Source organism: Lissotriton vulgaris, chromosome 6 (genome assembly GCF_964263255.1).
Source record: "Lissotriton vulgaris chromosome 6, aLisVul1.2, whole genome shotgun sequence".
Taxonomy (NCBI): Eukaryota; Metazoa; Chordata; class Amphibia; order Caudata; family Salamandridae; genus Lissotriton; species Lissotriton vulgaris.
The window spans coordinates 1,479,377,218-1,479,399,645 of NC_141694.1; the positions used below are offsets into that span (position 1 = coordinate 1,479,377,218).

General features: G+C 45.0%; 1 protein-coding gene across 2 annotated transcripts in view; it reads left to right on the forward strand.

Moving 5' to 3' along the window:
• WDPCP (WD repeat containing planar cell polarity effector) overlaps window positions 1–22,428 on the forward strand; it is a 2,342,145-nt gene that overhangs the window by 1,508,459 nt on the left and 811,258 nt on the right. For both annotated transcript variants that reach the window (XM_086927625.1, XM_086927624.1), the window contains one exon: window positions 37–139. In XM_086927625.1, the coding sequence (XP_086783751.1) occupies window positions 37–139 (103 nt within the window). The remainder of the gene's footprint in view (window positions 1–36; window positions 140–22,428) is intronic.

The window sequence follows — 22,428 nt, forward strand, 5'->3', positions numbered from 1 at the left end:
TTTAGATTATTCTTTTATTTTGCCTTATTTCCAAAGGACATCCATTACCTTGCGCTAGATAAGGGTGAATTGGCGCTGGCTGAAGTGGCAAAGAAAAAGGCAACTGAAACAGACACTGAATCAATATCTGCCGGAGCTGGTAAGAATTAATGCGGTTAAAAAGGCCCTTTCCATTTTGATCAATACTTGTTTTGTATCGGCGCCATGTCATAGAGAATAGAGGGTTATTGGTTAATTTGAATCACTTTCTTGCTTAAGAGGAGGCAGAGGAGAAAAGGGCCTAACTCTACGGAGTCAGCTGTAGGCGGTGTCTCGTATGGCTAGTGGTGGTGTTTTATCGTTTCTAAACTTGAAAAATAAAATGACTTTACACATTTTACATAGTTGTATTTTTCTAAAGCTATTTTATTGATTTTACATTAAAAAAAAAACTAAACTTCATTATTCAGGTGGGGGAATAAGCAGTACAGAGATCAATGTACAAGCAGCAGAGCACCATAGTAGTAGGTATTACAATTTATCAGCATGGGGACTACTGATCTGTAACAAATGCATTTTTTTCCCACACGTTTTTATAGGTTTTATTGTATAACATAAAATACATCTGGCAGCAGTTAATAACTCACTTTGTCAAATTGTTGTTACAGTAGCTCCGTTTCCTGACATAGGACAAGAATACAGGGATGACAGAGGTGGGTGGGGGGGATATCCTAGTGCAACATAGAAACTAGATGGGGGGAGACGTGACACTAGTCTAGAGGCGGTTATAAAGGCGGGGGAGGGGACTTTTTTCGTTTTTTTTTAATCGATCGATAGTGTCTAGATCTAGGGTGTTGGGGTAGTCTCGCAGGTATTGCCATATATCAATAGGTTGGGACATCGGGGGTTGGAGGATGGCATAGTCTCAACTGAGGCTGTCACAGTGGGAAATGCGTTTGAGCCAAGCAGTAGGAGCGGGGGGGGGGGGTGGTGCAGTGCCCCAGTAGACCGCAATCTCGCGTTTAGCTAGAAGGAAAGCCATGGAAGCAAATGCATCTTATATATCCCCGTTTTCACTGCATTTTTCTGCGAAGACTCGTCGTCAATCGGTGCAGCCGTCATCTCTCACCAGTCACGTCGGTCCACCATATGTTTGTCAGTTCGAACCGTAGAGACGGTAATCTCTTGCAACCAACCATTCTCTGGCCTCTCTTTTGATAGTTCAAGGAGTAGGCAGAGGGTTTCCAATGCAACCTCTTGGCTAATAGTGAAGATAAGGGCACCTTTAGAGCAGATATTTCCCTCCTTGGTCTGAGGTGTAGTCCCAATATACAATCTAGTAAGCAGGGAATAACTATAACTTTCCTCAGGGCATGTTACATGTCTACAATATTGCATTGTAGCTGGACACGACCGTATTATGTGTATAACATCAGTTCCTGTATGTTGACATCTCAGACAGTTGTACGTCTCGGATGGGTATAAATTGTCGATAGTGTAAAATAGCCCCTACGCAATGAGTGTATCAAAACTGTGTGAGATGAAATCTAGCATTGCTCGTCGCTTGTTTTTTATTGGCTTATATGTTGCTACATATTTGTGTTTTTAATGTGGGTTTTCATATTCTGCATGTTTGCACAAATATGAAAAGGCAAGTTTGAAAGTCATGGAGAGTGGACATAAAACCAGGCCAATCCATTGGATGCAACAGAAGGCCTTATTTGTCTCCCAGGATTTCCAAAGAAAAGTATTTGGTTTTTCCTTATTGGTCACCTCATTTTCCCAATATGTAGCGGTTTCTTTTTCAAGCTATTCATCAGTCAAACGCAGTCAGAGGTGACTCTCCCTGTGAGAGTGCCTGTTGCTGATCACTTGTAGAGACGGAACAGCACATGCTTTCTGTGGTCACAGCTTCTCTGTTTTACCTAAACTATGCACAGTTAACAAGCACTCACTGACTGCAAGTGAGATGGCCTTTGGTTACTGCAGTGAGTAGTCATCCTTTTAATGTGTTAAGACCTATATTATATTTTATTATATAGCGGCATAAAGCACCAAAATTTGCATCCGGTTCCTGGTGTCCTTTTGCAGTGCTGTGTTGACAGGGTTTTGGAATTAGTTTGGTCTGAATGTGAGGCATTGGGCGAGGAACATGAGGTTCAACGTCCTTCTTCAAACATTATTTTTGTCAGGGGAAATCCAATCAACCCTTGTAGGCTTGGGCAATATGTAATTCAAGACACAGGGTGCTACAAGGGACTTATTTTGAAGTTATTTTCTACGATTTGTTGAGTTGTAAAAGAGTCATGAATAAAGATAGACACTGTTTTCTCTATAGTTCATAACATTATGCATCAACTCCTGCTAAATCAAACAAACAACCCAAATTATACAATAAAAAGTGATTGTAGGTTGGTGTCAAAAGACAACATTAAAGGAGATGATGACGAGATGTCTATCTCGTCATCATCTCCTTTAATGTTGACTCTTTTGCTCCAATTGATTTGTTTATATATATCTCCCAGAAATTTCTCTCTAGTAAAGACTTTATTTGAAATATAACTTTATTTGCTCTGTATTTCTTCCAACCTTCCATCAATTCATTTACAATTGTCGAATAAGATTGATATCCCGTGGATACTACGGAGTGTGTTACTTTGATACAACTCAACAAATCGTAGAAAATAACTTCAAAATAAGTCCCTTGTAGCACCCTGTGTCTTCTTCAAACATGGCGCTGCAAACGTTACTGTGCAATAGTATGAGGGGCGTAGCATATAGTGTAAGGATCGATGCAACTGTAAACGTGCCATTTTAGGAGTGGTTAGTTTCCTAAGTTTAGATTCGTTTCCTAAGTTTGAGACTGTCCTAGCATACATAACATGGGGTTAGTTGGAGTATGGAATGGAGAAGGTTACATAGATTACATCCCAGAAGTGACAGCGGTCCATCCCATATACTGTGAGAAGTCCACTCAGAAGCAGAGACACAGCCACTGAAAGCACTGTTAATCAGTGTAAAGGTATCTTGAGAGATGTAAGACAAAACAAAGGCTAATATGTAGCACCAACATAGCCGGAGAAGTGAATGGGGTTCTGTGTGTGTTTATACCAAAAAGGGTGGAAGCGCAAAAGGCCATGTAATCCATACAACAACATGCACAAGGCAGGGATACTGCCAGGTGAGTAAAATTATGCCAAATGGGTGAAATACCTGTTGCAGCAGTAATGTAAGATGGTGACATGAGCAGAAGCGATTCCGTTTTTTAACGGCATGGCCCGTTCCAACTGATATGCCTCTACAACTCTTCAGTGACCTAAGAAGTAGAAGAGCAACCAAGACTGACAACCTGAGCAGAAGTTAGGCAAACTTTAAAGGCTCATATTTCTCCTACACCTGAGAAGCAGTTAGTATCTAAAGCCCCTTTCATACTTCCAAAGGTGGCCAAGCGCCATTTTGGTGAGCCCTGTTCTGGACATGGCTCAAACCCTAGCCGACTGGGAAATTGTACATTCAAGGGTGAGACGTGACGCCATTGGCTGGTTACTAAGCTGACAGAACAAGAGGCAAACGGTCCGCCATCTATTGCCCTCCTGTTCTCACCCCTCCAATTGAACTCTATTCTTTCTTCAAAATCCCAAATATCCTTTCTCTTTCTAGTTTATCTGCTGAAGCATCTTTCTACCCTTCTGAAATTTCTCTTAGGCATTTTGCACTTTCATTGTTAGCATGGGCTGACATTTCAGGGTAAAAAAGAAACTATGTGGTGAATCGAGACTTTACCTGCTTATGTTATTTTGGCTAAGAATCCAGCCTGGCATAGAATTGGAGGGGCTCAACCTTACTCTTTTTTTGTACTGAAGTTTTGCAGAAAAACACTTCTGTAATTTTCCACAAATTCACTTTCATTTCTATCTCTTCTACTTACCTCACCTAACCCCGCTAATTCTCCGTAGCTTCTGTTTCAGCAGATGGTCATGAATACATAGTAAAAAGTTTGCAGTTGTGCCACTCTAGTAACTTGGATATCACGGCCTCCTTCTTCCAAAGTGACAAGGAGTAGGTCTCCATTTCTCTTCAGAATGAACTCCTTACATGGAAGGTTGCACAACCAGGATAAATGCTGTACATATGAGGGTATCAAGTGATGTGGCATGATTTAAAGTTTCCTTCGCTGCGACTGAGTACTCCAGCTCCCGTGCCTCTTTTCTTTTTTATTCTTTTTTTTCTTTTTGATTTTATCAGACATATATGCGTAAAGCATATACAGACATGCCTTGCACAGTAGATAGCAACTCTGATATCACAGTTTGAGGATTCTTTAAAACAGACGATATCATATCGTCAGGACACATAGATATACCATGTAATACTATATTGTGACTTCCGACATATCAAAGCAGTCAGAATTACAGTGGGCATCAATATTAGATAGCAAATAAAATGTTTTAAAAAAACACACGCAGGCAGATAAATCCCAGGATATTGTGGCGTCTTAGTGAAGTTGAGAGTTAACGATATGTCACCAAATCCAGGAGACCACAATGAGGATCTGCATTACTAATGAAAGGGTGTCGAACAATAGAATATGTGGTTGCAAGGCAACTATTGGGATGCTTCCTGAGAGCTAGCAGTCGTCGGTGGCCTGGAGTCACCAGTTTGGGTAGCGTCTCTTTGCCTGAGCCAAGTCGTGAAGGGTTCCCAGATATCTTTCGGGCGAGACGCCATGGGCATGAGGTCCCAATAAGTCGCCAGCTGTTCCTGACAACAGTCAATGTCCCTGACCCACTCTAGAACTCGAGGGTGCTTAGGGGCTCCCCAATGTATAGCCAGCCTGTGCTTTGCTAGAAGTAGCAGCATAGCAGTAAGGCGGCGCAGCCCTGGCGGGGTCTTCTCAACATAGTTCAGCAGTGTAACTAATGGGGAACACTCCAATGTTTGTTCAGTGATGGCTCATATGGTATCACATACCTCGCCCTAGAATTTAGAGACGGCTGGACATTCCCATGCTATGTGTAGGAAGGCGGACCCTTCGCTCTTGCACTTCCAGCACAGCGAATCCACCCGCAACTTTAATTTAAATAACTGTAAGGGATAAGGATACTATCGATGTAGAAATTTTAAATGTATAAGCCTCAGCTTATAGTTCGGGATAGGTGTTGTAGTTGTGAGCAGCAGAAAGCCTACTTTTCATCTGTGGGCTGGTCCACTAGCTCCGACCTCCAGTGATCCAACGCTTTTGGAGCAATCCATAGGGTGTGTGCTTGAGTGTGAGTATAAAGCCTGGTGACCAATTTGCGATAGGACGGTGTAACCAATCTTCTAACAGCTGCATGGTGGTAGGGGTTTCTGGATAGATGGGTGTAATGTTTTACTTTATCTTAATTGATAGTATAGGAACAATTCCAGAACCGGCGTGTGCCCCCCAAACTGGCCAGCGGGCGGTTCCAGGAACTTGCCCTGTCGGTAGAGGTCACCTAGCATTGATAAACCCATTTTATGGAACCGATTTATGGCGCCCTTGTCGTGTAGGAAAGGAAAATATAGGTGTGACGCAAGTGGTGTAGAGGGTGCATACAGTAAAGGGGCATCTGTCCGCTTTCTCAGCCCTTCCCAAGCCCATCTCACGTTCTCAACTGTATTGATTTTGTTAGAATTTCTGTGGTAGGGTTGATATACAGCCATGTGCAGTGGAATGGGGTCAGCTATATCCTTTTCGGTGGCCAAATGGGGTTGAAACAGGATGGGGTGTACCCAATAATGAAGAAATTGTGCCTGCGCACTCAGCGCATAGAGTTCGAAGTTAGGCGCTCCCAGACCCCCTTTCGATAGTGGGCGAGTTAACAAGTCCCCGCTTACTCTGGGTTGGCCTCCAGCCCAGATCGTAGTAATCGTGATAGATCGTAGGGATTTAAAAAAGGTCTGAGTTAGTGGTAAAGGTATTTTCACGAAAAGATATAACACCTTGGGGAGGACAATCATTTTCAATATGGTAATTCTGCCCGCCAGTCAGAGGCAGCGCGGTCCAGAATTTAACCTTGTCTTCAAGCCAGTCAAGTAATCTACCAAAGTTCAAGCGCCAAATTTGTTGTATGTCTCTGCTGAGCCAGACACCCAGATACTTCACGGCGTCATCCGCCCATGTCAGCGTGAATTCCAGTGCGGTGTCCAGTGGGGCATCCGTAAGCGGCAAGATGGAAGACTTCGTCCAGTTTATTTTTATGCCAGACATACCGCCAAAGCGGAGTATTTCCCCCAGCACGGGGTTTAGGTTGTCGTCAGGTTTCCTAATTTATAGCGTGATGTCATCAGCATACATTGAGATGATAAGATTTCTATCCGTGAAGACCGGACCACGGGCAGAGTGATGCTGACGAATTCTAGCAGCCAATGGCTCCATTGCCACCGCAAACAGAAGTGGTGACAGGGGGCACCCTGCCTGGTTCCACGGGTAACGGGAAAGGGGTCTGAAATTAAACCATTGGCTTGGGGCCGGGAAATGGGTTTGGTATATAGTAAGCTGATCTTTAACGAATTTTGGGCTGAAACCCAATCTGGGCAAAATGGTGAACAAGAAGGACTATCCCAAAGAATCAAACGCTTTGGTGGCGTCCAGAAATACTGCAACGGCTGAGCGTTTGGGATCAATTTGGTGGAGTGTAGAAAAGAAGGTGCGCAGGTTGTGGGCTGTCGACCTGCCCATTATAAAGCTAGATTGATCCCGCGAGCGATAAGAGGCATTAACGGCTGCAGACTATCAGCTATCAATGTAGCCAGAATTTTGGCATCTACATTAATTAACGAAAGGGGTCTGTAAGAATCACAGAGGGTCGCTATATTACCGACTTCAGTAGGGTAATGATTACATCCTTTCTCATGGTCCGCGGCAGCTCCCCAACCTCCAGCTATTCTTGATAGACATCTAGAAGGCAGGCGCAAGTAATTCTGCATATGTCTTATAGAATAGTGTAGTCAATCTATCCAGCCCAGGGGCCTCCCGTTTGGGAAGCCTCTTATCACCTGCGTTATGTCGTCTACTGTAAACGATTTGTCCAAGTTTTCTCTCTGGGCGGCACTAAGCCATAAGAGCTCTAGTGAGTCTAGGTAGTCGCCTGAGTCCTGGTTGGGTTCCGCTGATGGGCAGTATAGAGAGAAGAACAGAATTTGGTCAGATGTTCAAGTGTGGCCACTTGAACTCTCATAAGGGAAGAGTTGTTATCAGCAAGCTCAGCAATAAAGTTGGGTGTTGTGCGTTGTTTAAGTGCATTGGCCAGGGTTTTCCCTGGCCTGTCGCCCTCTCCGTAACTCCGTGCCCTAGCATTCTTTCCCAGAAACCTGGTTTCCCTCTCCGCTTCGGTTTCAAATTCAGAGATGGTACTTCGTATAGAAGCTAGTAGTTTAGGGTTACTGGAGCTGAAATAGAGCAACTCCAGAGATTTGATATCCTGCTCAAGTTTGCTAAAAGTCGAATGGACCCAAGTACTCCCGATTGCTTAGAGATACAAGTCCCTCTTATTACCGCCTTGAGGGCCTCCCACAACACAGAAGGAGAGTCCACCAATTCCTCATTAGTAGAGAAGAAGTGCATACGTTCAAGCTTGATTTCCTCTTTAAATGCAGCATCTAACAGAGCATGTGGGGGAAGTCACCAACTGAATGCGCATGCCAAAGTATGAGGAACCTTCCACAGAAGCACAACCGGGGCATGGTCAGAGAGTGTGCGTGGTAACTGTAGCACGTCTCTGGTCCAGGCAGCGACATCGCACGTAACTAGCCAATACTCCAATCTGGAGCAGGCGCTGTGATAGGAAGTGATGCAGCTGTCCTCCCTGACATCGGGGTGTCTACTGCGCCAGATATCAACAAGCCTGTGTTCAAGTATGATGTTGTTTTACTGCGGTGTCGCTTTTTGATGAGGATTACGTAGGGTGCCTACCCTGTCTACGTCATTAATTAAAACAGCATTGAAATCGCCTCCCCAAATTACATTGTACCTGCCCATAGCCATAATCTTGCCCCATACAGTAAGGAAAAACTGTGGGTCGTCCACATATGGGCCATAGACTGCAACGAAGGTGACCTGTGTTGTCATGAGATATCCCGTGGCGATAATAAAGCGCCCCTCCGGGTCTATTTGTGTGAACATTGTGGACCAGCCTAGATCTCTCCTAATCAATATTGAGACTCCCCTGGCATAGTTGGAGTATGGAGCCGAATGTATCTCCCCCCAATATCCATGTTTCAGCTTTGGGTCAGCAGTGTGCTTCAAGTGGGTATCCTGGAGAAAGCATACATCAATACAGTGCCTGCTTAAGTATGTGTGTATCAGCCTTGCTTTCCGAAAGTCGTTTAACCCTCTCACGTTCCACATGAGTAACCTAGTTTCAGTCATGATAAAACAGTGGAAAATGAGCAACCTGAGTCCAGCCTGAGATAGAATTGTCGTGTTAGGTCAATAAAGGAGGTGTAAGATATTCATGTCGCCAGAGTTGATTTACATAAATATGAAGATGTTGCTGCAGTATTGGAATTACAAATGCTATACCTCTTATGCAAGTGCAGTGCAACTAATAAGCCTTTGTCTGTGAATGCGTGAAACCCCATTTCCCCCCCCCCCACTCACTACAACCTCCCAATTAGTTTGAGACTGGAAACCCCCCACCCACCCTTGAATTATCCCCATAACAAAACATGAACTCAAAGACATGGGAGATCTCCCTGTGGGGGCCTGAGACGACGGCTTGAACCTGCCTACTGGCAGGGTGGCCAGGCTTGTGAGTGAATAGAGCAAATCCTACTTAGTTACACCTGGGAAATAGAGTAAACTATAATACTAACATTGGTCTTCGTTGGCCAGTAACACAACATGTAAAACAAAATGAAAGGAACGGGCCAAAGACCCAATTCGCAAGGAGCAATAACATTACAACCAACTAAATGTTGTAGAGGTCTGGTGAGCAACAGTATATATTGGAGTCGGCATCAGTCAGTCATTGTCGCTCAAATTCGGTTCGGAAGCGGAATGCTGGGAAGAGAGGGAGGGCGATATCCACGGGCGGATGTGTTTAGTGAATTTCAATGCCGAGTTGGCATCTGTAAAGAAGTGTACCTGGACTTCGTGTGTAATTTTCAGCTTTGCCGAATACAACATGGCATATAGAATGGAAGCATCTGTAGGAGTCTTTTCGCTGGTGTGAACTCCCTGCGTGCAGCTTGTATAGCAGGAGTATAGTCAGGGAAGAAGGACAGTTGGTTTCCCTGATTTGTGATGGGACTTTTTGCCCTAGCCTACCTGAGGATCGCATCCCTGTCCACATAGTTCAGGACTCGTGCAATGATTGGGCGCGGCTGGGGGCCAAGGGACCTGTGAGCCCGCTCCACAATCATAACCCGAGAAAGCACTGGGCCAAACAATTCATGCAATAGGTTATCAATGAAGGGTTCCATTTTTGGAATTGCTGTTGATTCTGGAAGCGGTACAAAAGGGGGTGGTGATGGACGGAGCATCTGAACCAATCAAACACTCACACCCAGTCAAGAGATCTTGGTTTAATCCATCACCGTTCTTTAGGCCACTCTGCCACCCCAGTTCAGACATGGCCATATGCAAATCAGTCTGACCCTGTGCCTCATGGGAACAGTCCAGTCCGAACTGCCAAGCCATGCCTTCCCTGGACCGGAAACAAGCTTCTGAGGACCTGTTTCTGGCATTTCAGCCGTCTTCAGCCCGGCTTGCTTGAATCCAGTGGCAAAGTGAGCAAGGGACTCACGTCTGAGCATACCCTGCCAACTCATGGCGAACAAAGCGGTACAAAAGGGTGTGGTGATGGGCGGAGCATCTGAAACAATCAAACACTCACACCCAGTCAAGAGATCTTAGTTTAATCCATCACCGTTCTTTAGCCCACTCTGCCACCCCAGTTCAGACATGGCCATATGCAAATCAGTCTGACCCTGTGCCTCATGGGAACAGTCCAGCCCTAACTGCCAAGCAATGCCTTCCCTGGACCGGAAACAAGCTTCCGAGGACCGGTTATTTTTGCATCTGTCACCCCGAGTGGGATGGGTATGCTCAGACGTGAGTCCCATGTTCTCCACACACTGGAGTCAAGCTATCCTGGCTGAAGACGGCTGATAGCCAGAAACCGGTCCTAGGATGCTTGATTCCGGTCCAGGAAAGACATGGCTTGGCAGTTCGGGCTGGACTGTTCCCATGAGGCACAGGGTCAAGGCTGATTTGCATATGGCCATGTCTGAACTGGGGTGGTGTGGAGTGCAAAAAACGATGGATTTAGGCACATATCTCTGCACTGGGGTGAATGTATGACATTGTTCTGCATTCTGTCCATCAACTGTTATTTTTGCATTTGTCACCCCGAGTGGGATGGGTATGCTCAGACGTGAGTCCCATGCTCTCCACACCACTGGAGTCAAGCTATCCTGGCTGAAGACGGCTGATAGTCAGAACCTGGTCCTAGGATGCTTGATTCCGGTCCAGGAAAGATATGGCTTGGCAGTTCGGGCTGGTCTGTTCCCATGAGGCACAGGGTCAAGGCTGATTTGCATATGGCCATGTCTGAACTGGGGTGGTGTGGAGTGCAAAAAACAATGGATTTAGGCCCAGATCTCTGCACTGGGGTGAATGTATGACATTGTTCTGCATTCTGTCCATCAACTGTTATTTTTGCAGTTGATTCTGGAAGGCCACGAATTCTGAGGTTGTTCCATCGTGAACGCGCCTCCAAATCCTCGTTTTTAGCCTTGATGACCGCAAGTACTTTCTCCATGCTTAGGATTTGAGCTCGAGACTCAGATTGAGAGTCTTGGGTGTCAGACAATCTGTTTTTCAGGACATCCAGCAAGTTTCAAATGCAACCACCCGCTTTTTGACAACATCAAGGCTTGAGGTTAATGCATCAATATTATTGTCTATGGTTTTGAGGATGGAGCGCACATCGAGTAGGATAGAGCGCATATCTTCTTCCTGTTGGTCCGCCATCTCCTTTAGGGCCCTGAGTGGTGTCCAGTTCCGTTGTTACCTCCGTGGTGCACGTTTGGCGTTTGCTCTCAAATGGGATCTTGGGCTGCTTTGGATCCATCTTTCCAATGATAGCAAGCCCAATATCGCAGTCAGCCACGAATCTGTCTGAGCTGATAGTCCACACCCAAGCCTTGAATGTCCCCACAGATTGCCAACGGCAATCCTGCAGCTATTACAGTGACCCCTATGTCCTCTAAGCGAGGTTTGTCGTTAGCCCTGCCACGGTGTACCACCCCACATGCACTTGGGGACACATAGTGCAGTTTGTGACTCAGCTGAGAATGAAAACCAAGGGAGGACCCTCTCCGCAATCAGACAGTATGACAGTGAAGGGGGGGTTCTAGATAGCCCCCAGCCCGTAGGAAATAGACATAGTGATGCGTCTCAGTGGCAAAGATGCACTCCTCCTGCGTAGGCAAGCAGGTTGGTGGAGCACGCCCGGTAAGAGTTCCCACCTAGGCAGCTGGTTATAGGCCATGCGCAGAGATCGCCTCAATAGAGAGACTCAGAGAGGAACAGTCTGTCCCTGATTGCCCCAGCAGCAGTCACGCCGCCGAAATGTGTGCCTTCGCCATAGCGTAGTTAACTACCACAGCGTAGTTAGTGCATTACATGTACACACCAGATATGTAGAGCCGCGACCCACCTCAGCCCCCCCCTACCTCTTGCTGCCGATGCCTGCACAGAAGCGGCCCCTGTGTAGGAGCGGGCCAAGGCCCAGTGAAGGGCGGGTGGTTTCCGGGCCTACACAACAATATCCCAGCCCCGCAGCCATCATGTCCTGAAACGGGGCTGGGGCCTATGTGGCGCGGCTCAGCCCAACCCTCCCAGCAGTGGACTCAGCCCCACTTACCGCACCTTTTCTCAACGCGGTCTTCAGTTCGCCACCAGTGCTCACAGATCCGGCTCACGCTCCCACGCAGGTCTGCAACAGCTCGCCTCCGATCTCGCCAGCCGCAGCCACAGTCGCCACGAGGGCGCACGCACATGCCCTCTGCCCGGGCTCTTGTCAGTATATGCAGGCCAGCTCTAGCATATGAACTGATCTCCGGTTCCGCCGTCCGTCCCCTGTGCCCCCCGATGTAAGTTGGTGTCTTCTCTTCGTGTAGGGCGCCCAGCCGTCTGGAGCAGCTACTGGGTCTCGCCGAGTAAGACAGCCATTTTCAGCCATGGTCGCGGCCTCGGCACAAACTCCCATTGTCAGCCGTGGTCACGGCTTCGGCACACACCAGAAGTTTTCAGTGTGTTCCGGCTTAGCAGGACAGCTGGGAATTCATCCAGGCTGTCCCGCTGTTTTAAGCTCATGGTAGCGGGGTTTTTATGTCAGCAGGACCCACGCCTTTGTGGTGATTTCTAGGATTGGAAAGCCTGACCTGCAGAGCCCCTTCAACAGGCGGCCCTCCTGCAGCGCGTTATAGCCACGCCCCATGCCTCGTTTGTAATATCTTTAGCATTCTCTGAGTCCTGAGGAAGAAGAAATGAAAACAATACCAGCAGTGCACATTTTTGTGTACAGCTTTCATTAGTTTTTGGGTTCTCTGGATTTGGACTGAACAAATGCACTGTTGCGCTTCTGGGTGAGAGAGACTTCTTGTACTTGCTTTCAAATCTCTCATTGCCCCAAGTGAAGAGTTTAAAGGTCAGTGAGTTCTGATGGATGCTGACTAGTCTGCTAGAGGTTCAGTTACCTCTTACTTGCTGCATCAGTTTTTTTGGGTTAGAGCACTAACACTGTGACACTTTTTTTAAAATGCCTACTAAATCACTCAAAATGATATAGTGCAATGTAGTGTGAAATAATTAACTGAGATGGACTATTTTTCCGGAAGATGAACATATATTTCATCACCTAAGTGTAAAGGTAGTCCTGTTCAGGGATATAGGACAAAGGAAAGGCCACTGCGTAGCACCATCGTAGCCAGAGAAGCCGATGGATCGGGATTAAGATAAGGTTTTTATTTTCAGCACACTCAGTGGTTCTGAGGATATTGCATGTCAGAGAACTGATTTTGTAGCTCGAGCCTAGCGCCAGTGCGCAGGCGCTGCTAGCTCCGCAAGGCATGCTGTATTAGGGTATGCACTAGAAGCCCCGCCTACTCCCCATCCACATCTGTCATTGGCTTTGTGTCATTTTCAAATGTCAAAGGTTCTTATAGAGCGCACTTATCACCGATTGGTAAATAGTCTTGTTGGTCCCTCCTTGTTACAGCCTTGTCTCCATTTGTGACTGCCCATAAGGATTGGACCTTGTATTCGTCATGTTACATGGTCTGCTTTATTTTGGCTGTGAGCACTATTTTGTTTAATGTTTTTTTTTTTTGCAGCGTGTCCCCTTTCACTTCAGCGGCCGTGCTTGTTTATTTTTTAATTATTTTGCAGCGAGGTCCACTTTCACGACTGCGCTCGTTTCTTTAATTAATTTGCAGCGCAGTCCGCTTTCATCTTTAGCAGCCCTTGCTTGTTTATTTAATTAATTTGCAGCGAGGTCCGCTTTCACTTTAGCGGCCATGCTTGTTTATTTAATTAATTTGCAGCTCGGTCCGCTGTCACTTTAGCGGGCGCGCTTCTTTAATTAATTTGCAGCGCGGTCCTCTCACTTTAGCAGCTGCGCTTGTTTGTTTAATTAATTTACAGCACGGCCTGCTTTCACTTTAGCGTCCGCGCTTCTTTATGTAATTATTTTGCAGCCCCCTGTAGCGACCGGATTTTCAGACCAAGTTATCAGCTTATCGATTATAACACACCCAGACGCCACGTACCACCACCCTTCCCAGTACCTACAAGCACTATATCTAGATTACCCACCTGGGGATGGGGAAAATCCACACTATATCCTATAGTTACCTCACAGCGCTCGCCACATTTCTGGTTCTGCAATTGCTATAACGTCTCTCGACGATCTCATTAACGCCCGGTCACGGACGATCTCACTAACGCCCACTGGTGGACGATCTCATTAACGCCAATCACTATTGACGATCTCACTGACGCCAATCACTATTGGCGATCTCATTAACGCCCAGTCACGGATGATCTCATTAACGCCAATCACTATTGGCGATCTCTTTGATACCTACCATTTGAGTATCTGATGAGAGCCAATTTCCCTAACACATGGAATAGGGGCCTGACCTTCCCAAGCAGAAACTATTAGGTCCAATTATTCCCACTGGAAGTTATTTCCTGTCATGAGTAACATATTCTTCTGTCATCAGTTACCCGTAGGAAGGGAATCGCCCATCCTTCTACACGTCAGCACCTGGCTAAAAAGAAAGGTTAATCCTGTCACAGAAACAACATTCAAGCGCAACTGCTAATCATTGGGGTCTCTTTATTACATATGACAAGACAAAGGAAACATTGCAATAATATAGTAGGAAATTATTGGTGCAAGTGGGAGCCTAAACATAACCTAGGAAGCAAAAAGGAATGAATGATTATACATTGCAAACTATCTAGGAACGCCTCACCGTGGTCTCACGCATTCCGGCCTCGGCAGCTGAGCTGGTCCCCCTCTCTCTCTCGCTTCGGTTCTTTTAGGACTCAGGTACACGTCTGCACTGCTATGCCTCATCAAAGCTGCCACAACTTCAGGTCACTCGAACCCTCTCCGATCTTCATTAGCACCAGTCCAAGATGACAACCTGACAGCCACTACTGCTGACTTCAACCTCTGAACGGAGCAACTGACTTCGAACTGCTCCCAAGACCGACTGTCCAATTACTCGCTCACTGCTCTACTGCTCTTCGATAATATGGGAGGCCCTCTGCTCATGGAAATTTCCAGCCAGCAACCTGCCTCCCACCGAATTCCTGTACCAGGCCCCGCGCTCCCGACGCACCCACAGTGGCCATCTGCTGTTGCGTCTAGAACCCGGGGAATAAGCACATTCCTTCGATAAGGGCCGGTCCTCACCGGTTTCCAACTAGTGAACAACAAGCTGAAACTAAAACATTACCCCTGACCTACAAGCGCCTCAGACAGCCGAGGCAGAAAGAAAAGATGGCTGCTCTCTAGTTTAGGCCTCTAGGCCCGAAAAGAAACAAAAGAGACATGGCATCATGTCCAAGCACATAGGTAAACCTTGTAAATAGGTAAAATAAAGTCGGAAATGAAGAACTCATAATCATATACTGAGATGGCGATGGACAATGGTCACCGCCAGTCCAAATGGTAAAAATTATCCTGTCGGTACATACCACCCTTGACCCTTGTCCACTAACATCGAAAGTAAAGGCAAAAAGAAACTCAAACAGAACGCAAGTCAGCGGAAGAATAATAAGAAACAAAACTAACAGACCTAGACATAACTTGTGGACGAAACATATGGAAGAAGGATGGGACACACTGAATACAACAACAAATAGCAACTAAAAAGCAAATAACCAACAAAATGCCACCTAATACTGGGCGGAGGGAATGTAAGTCAGGTAACCATTTAAAAAGCCAATCAAACCACCCTTGATCTAAAGTTTGTCTGACCTCTCGGGTTAACTCATGGAGTTTATTGATATGGGACTGAATGGATTTGGAATGATCTAACAAATTAAAGCAACAAAGGCCCTCGAAGTCTGAGCAGCCATGGTCATGTTTCAACAAAAGATAATCTATAGCAGCCCTATTCTGCAAAATAGCATGGCGCTTGCCTTGAGCATCCAATAAAAGATCAGATAGAATAGCGGAAGTACTATTAAGGGATTTCACCATCCAACAAGCAAGCTTGCCTATAGCTCTGGAATTATATATGGACAATCCAGGAATATCTACAATAGAAGCAGCTAAACTAATATATTTAGACTTAGACAATAAGTATAAAGACAAATCACAATCATTTGTTAATAATGGGGCATTGCGCACAGTGCGAGAAAGCACATTAGGATTTGAAGAAAACATTAATAAACGTAGTCGTGTTAAAGCACATGGGCCACCAGAAATGTTCGCTGGGCTATAGACCATGAAATATTGCCACATGAAAATAGCCATCCAGGGGGAAGCAATACAGTACGATAATGGCTAGAAGTCACTATAAGACGTTTACAAATCATATTATTTTGGACAGAAGTACAAGTAGCAGGAGTTCTGGTGACGCATAAAGTCTTTACATGGGGAGAAAATGAGGAAATATTATTAAGTCGAATTTGAGCACATTTGACTATTAAAGTAGGGTCGCACGTCATCACATAACATACATCACCTTCCGTGATGTTGTAAGTGGAAATCTTGAAAGTTGATGGGGATTCCAGTTCAGTCAGAACAGTGCACGAAGCACAATAATCATAAGCATCGCCTGATTTTATGAATTCGGGATTGGTTTCGGACACATTGAAAAATTAAGCAGGGAGAAGGAAGATGTCGGTATAGCTACAAGGCATGTAGCAAGAATGTCAGTGACAGACCGCATAGAAGTTAAGCAAAAGTGTGTCGAGTTAGTCACAGAATGTGCCAAACGTATACAAAAATTAGATGTAGGGTCCCACGATGCAGAAAAACAACGTTTTCGATCCAGACAATCAATCCGGTTCCGTGGGCACCCTGACCTCCCGGCGTAGCAAGCCAAAAGGAGTCAAAAGGAGTCCAATGACAACACATCCGGCAGCAGCAATCCATACAGTGATCTTGGCATTATTCATTCTCGCAAATAACATTTGTCAGCGGGAACTACGTCCCACCTTGCTTGACCTGGCCATATCACTAAAATTGTATTATCTGATCCTGTAGCTATAATTTCGGCCTTTTCAGGGGGATTATTAGGCGACTGTACCCATACTCTTGCTCCTGGGTTATCGGTTGAACCGAACCCTTTTTCACCACGCACAGTCAATAATGTTGGAGCAGTGCCTTTCTGAATCACACCACTGAAAACAGGCATAATGACCAATTGGGCAACTCGATCTGCTCTCCGGACAGTTAAATCAGAGTCACCACTATTTAACAGGATCACCTTGATCTCACCCTGATAATCACTGTCAATGACACCTCCGAGCACCTGGATGCCTTTTGAGGCCAAACCAGATCTTGGGGCAATTAATCCAAAGTGTTCCGTCGGGATTTGAACCCCAATGCCCGTTTCCACAATAGCGATGTCTCTCACTTTCAGGACAAAGTCCTTCAATGCATGTAAATCTAAACCTGCAGATCTCGGGGTAGCTCTGCATGGAGCCAAAGCTCCATGGGTAATCTCCCAATATGACTCAGTGCTTTTGCATGAATTTGGTTTAGCATCCATAACAGGAGGAAATAAGCTCGTTATTGGTGAGTTAGAATACAAATAAGGACGAATATTCAGAATCAATAAGGCTTCAGACAAATGATCTCTCCAGTTCTTTAAGGTACCGTCTGACAACTTGCGTAACTGGTCTTTTAAGAGACCATTCATTCTTTCTATCAAACCCGCAGCCTGTGGGTAATAGGGTATATGAAACACCCATTCAATGTTATGTTCTGCACAATATTTTTGCATCAATCTCCCTTTGAAATGTGAAGCTTTGTCAGACTACGCCTGAAGTGGAGAACCATAGTACAAAGTCAACAAAACCACAGTTTTCATAGTATTCATTTGAGTAGCTCTTTTACAAGGAAAGGCAACCAAAAGACCACTATAAGTATCAACAGCAGTACAAATATATTGACAATGTTTACTCATAGGAAGAAGACCAACATAATCCATCTGCCAAATTTGTGCGGGGGACTTACCTCGATGCAATTCACCTTTCACTATTTGGGGCACCTCTCGCTGCCGAGAGTGCTGGCATGTAGGACAATTAAGTATAGCCTTTTTATTCAAATCAAGGGGAATGTAAATGCCTCTGTCAGTAGCCCACCTGCTAGTGACTCTTTCTCCAAAGTGTCCCGCTTTTTGATGTGCCCACCTCGTCAAGCCCGCCAAATCAGAATCTTGTGTGTCCACCATTGCCTCAGAGATTTTAGACTCTTCATCTGCAATGTTATTAAATAGTTTGTCAATAGAATCAATGTGAGTATGAGCATCAATATGGAAAACTGTTACATTATTCTGAGGAAGCAATTCCCAAATTTCCTGCCACAGTTCCTAACCCCAAATTTCTTTAGTATGGACTTTCCAACTATGTGAATGCCACATAGGCAGCCAGATTGCCAAACCATTAGCAGTCGACCAAGAATCAGTAAATACATTACATGTTCCTGGTAATTCCTGTTTCAAAGCTTGATATACAGCGTACAATTCTGCAAATTGACTACTTTCCCCTCACCTGTGGTACTTAATAGTTTCTGCGTGGTAGGATTATACGAGACCGCTTTCCAGTGTCTTCTCTCCTATGTACCTTGCTGAACCATCCATAAACCACACATGTTTTCTATCCTCCGCGGACAGATCATCGAACGGTTTACCCCACCTAACAGGGGATTCCTGTACTACAGGTACGGAGCACTCCCTCTCTTCCTCTTCCGATGGCGCCAGCGCCACTTGCTCATGTAACATCGCAACACCCTTTGGACCCACACGAGCCCTGTCTTGTGTATACCACTTCCATTTGATAACGCTCGCCTCTTGAGCGTGACCAATTCTGTGAGTTTTAGGTGAACTTCCAACCCACTGCATAATAGGAATTTCAGGTCTCAAAATGACATCATGTCCTAGTGTTAGTTGTTCAGTATCCACCAGAGCCCAATAACATGCAAGCGATTGTTTTTCAAAAGGTGTATATCGCTCACCAGCATCAGGTAACTTTTTAGTCCAGAATCCTAAAGGCACTTTTGTGCTGCCCTGTTTCTGCCACAAACTCCAATTTGCATAAGGACCCTGTACAGATACATTTAAATCGACATCTCCATCACGCACAGGCCACAAATCTAAAGCATGCTGAATTGCATTTTTTTGATAAGTCGAATGCATCCTGTTGCTTAAATCCATACAAGGGGGCCAAAATCTGACTTAGATGAGGAATATGTTGGCGCCAAAAACCAAATAGACCAATACATTTTTGCACTTCTTTCCTGTTTCGAGGAACTGCAAACTCTTTAATCTTTTGCTTCACTTGTGGAATCACTTCTCGATTCCCCTCATGCCATTGAATACCTAAGAATTTTACACTCTGTGTTGGACCTTGCAATTTGTCAGGATTAATTTCCCAGCCTCTGCTGTGTAGATGAGTAACAATTTGATCTAACTGAACTTGAACTTGGTCTTGTGTCTCACCTTGAATCAATAGGTCATCAATATAATGACACACCTGAATTCCTGAATTCACTGGCACCTCTGCTAAATGCTCTGCCACCAGCCGATGACTGATTGTCGGACTATGTACATAGCCTTGGGGAAGACTTCTAAACGTCATTTGACGCCCATTCCGCGTAAAACAAAATTGTTCCTGACACTCGGGGGCAATCGGGATAGAGAAGAAAGTATTAGAAATGTCAATAGATGCATACCATGTTCCTGAATGTGTTTGAATTCTCTCAATCAAAGTAATAATGTCAGGTACCGCAACTGTCAAAGGGGGTGTATGTTTATTCAATTCGCGATAATCAACTGTCATGCGCCAAGAATTATCAGTTTTGCGCACCGGCCATACAGGATTGTTCCAGGCCGAAGTAACTGGAATCACAACTCCAGCATCCATGAAACCTTTGATAGTAGCGCTAATTTCATCATGCCCACCTGGAATGCGATACTGTTTCATTGAGACTACCTTTGTAGCTTGGGGTATTTTTATAGGAGGAATTTTTAAACGTCCAACTCTCACAGCTTTTGACGATAGATAACTTTCATCTCCAAATCTATAACATCCGTCATCTAAATGTAATGTCATGCCTTTTAGGATATCAATTCCGATTATGTATTCACAAAGGGGTACCACTAATACAATATATTCTTGCAGGTGAATTCTGCCTATTTTCATTTGAAGATTAGTTTGTACTGCGGGGGTTTCTTTACCACCCTAACCTGTAATAGTAAAACATTGTCCTATAAACTTCTTGGGATTTCCATATATCAGAGTGGCCTCCGCTCCTGTATCTACTAATGCTCGGGCCCTCTATACATTACGATGTCTCCAAAAAATGTCAATATCTACATAGGGTCTGTAATCTTTGCGAGCCCATTTTCGTACTAAAGCTTGACCTATTTCCTAGTCATTTTTACTGCGATCTGACGCCCAGGACAAATCAGGATAAAGGCTCTTGTATCTTTTAGATAATGTCACATCTTGTTCATATCCTCTCCCCTCATGAAAAGGATTTTTGTCGTCTGAAAAATATTGCGATTTTCGATCAAAAGATCTCTGTCGTCTTTCTCTCAACCTCACCTCAGAAGATCTGTTCCTTTCATCCCTATCTCTGTTTTCGCTATATCCTTCTCTCCCCCTCTCTCTCTCCCCCCTTCTCTCTCTCTCTCTCTCTCTCTGTCCAATCTGTATCTAGAGGAGTCATCCCTCTCATAATGTAAAGACTCATCTCTCCATCCCCTCTCTCTCCATCTGTCTCCGTCTCTCCCACGGTCATCACCACTCTCATCAGAATATACACGATCATGGTCTTGTTTGTTAACTCGTCTAGCCCCCTCTTTCCTGTCCTAACCACGTTTGCGAAACATCCACCACAATTTCCCAGTGGACTCACCATCAATATCCTCTCGTCTCACCCCATCTTTAAGAAGGTCTGGTAAATGTATAATTGTCAGTACGCGTGTCAGGTCTAGATTGCCTTTCAGGTTTAATCCATTCACCCAATTCACCCAGTTCACGAACTGCTTCAATCACATCAGCTAAGGTGTTGCCAGTTTGATTAATCAACAAAGTCATCATCACTTGTTTGTAAGCAGCAGGGGCAGTGCGAATTATCCTGTTTCTCACAGAAGCATTAAGCAAACCATCCATCAGCCTATCCTGCCGTGCCTAGAAAAATAGCCGTTTTCCTCACCTCTTCTTTAAGTCTCTGTAAGGCATCTCTTAAAGTATACCAAGGTTTCTCATTAGGAGGCAAATCAGATTCAGTAGGATATTTGTGATTACAGCCGTCCACCGCTAACTGCAGCAGACTAGAGGTATGCAACGGTTACCACGCATTTTTTACAACGCGGTACCGTTAGCACGCTACTTTTACCACGCAGGTCGTTACAACGAAATGCGCTGGGGGGCGCTGCAGGATAGTAAATACTTTAATTTACTATCCAACTCCTTTCCCTAGAGTCCATGTGGACTGGAGTTGGAATAGTAAATTAAATAATTTACTATCCAGCGCCCCTCCACGCAAGTCGTTATAACGACTTGCGTGGTAAAAGTAGCGTGGTAACGGTACGCGTTGTAAAAGTACGCGTGGTACCGTCATACATCCCAGACTAGATTGAGCATTATTTGCATAATTCCGAAAATGTTCTTGTACAGTCGGGTCAGAGCTTAACGTGCAGAATTTCACTGCGTCACCCTGATCTAACATGATCCCTGCAGCACCTAAGTCAAAAAGACGAACCATCCAGGTAAGCAAAGCCTCACCCGGTTTTTGTCGAAATCGGTCTAAAATGTAATTAATCTCCTGTTGTGTAAAATCTTCCAAGCTATCCAAAGGAATCCCTTGGGGATTGTTAGGAGCACCCTGCAATTTTCTTCGATATATAGGTTGTGCACGAACTTCCCTGCGCTCCTCAGAGGTACAGTCACGTCTAGTCCGAGAAGTCTCACATTGCCATTCTCCTCAGCCGAGGAGAAAGATTCAGACGAGTCCCAAATATTTCCATCCCACTCATCAGGGTTCCAGTCGAGCCCTGCTTTCGCAACAACCATACAAACCTTTCTCTTGTTGACCCGTCCTCGTCTATTTCTATATTTGTATTTCGCAATTCGTACCACAGCTCTTTCTGCAACTGTCTGATAAGTTTCAAGTTTGTCTGCCAACAATTTATTTTCACATCTCAAAAGTGTATTAGCATTTTGCTCTTCAACAAACTGCTCTTCAAATTCCTTACACTCACGCCGCAATTTCACACATTTCTCATGTACAAGCCTGTACGCATTCAACAAAATCCATCCCCTTCGTCCTAATATAGGAAGCTCCTCACCTTTCAATACCGGCACTTTCTGCAAACATGCAACCACCTGAGCCTGTTCAGCATCTTCCAAACAAGAATTCCAGTTTTCACTCAAACCAGTAGAATTAGCCCATTCATGAGCTAGCGCCTCATAAGAGGTTGCTTCCCACCCTGGAATCTCTATAGGTAACTTAAAATCAGACCTAGCTTTCCTAGAAAACAGGATTGATCAATATATACAAAACCAACCAGTGTTCTAAATCCTACACAAAAACAACAACAAAAAAGTGAATATACACAATTGTATATACACAACCTCTCACAGTGTGTCGCGCTTCCAAATTTCACTACTCACGATGACAAAGACAGTAAAAACCTCACCCGCCGCAAAAGCGATCGAAAGCT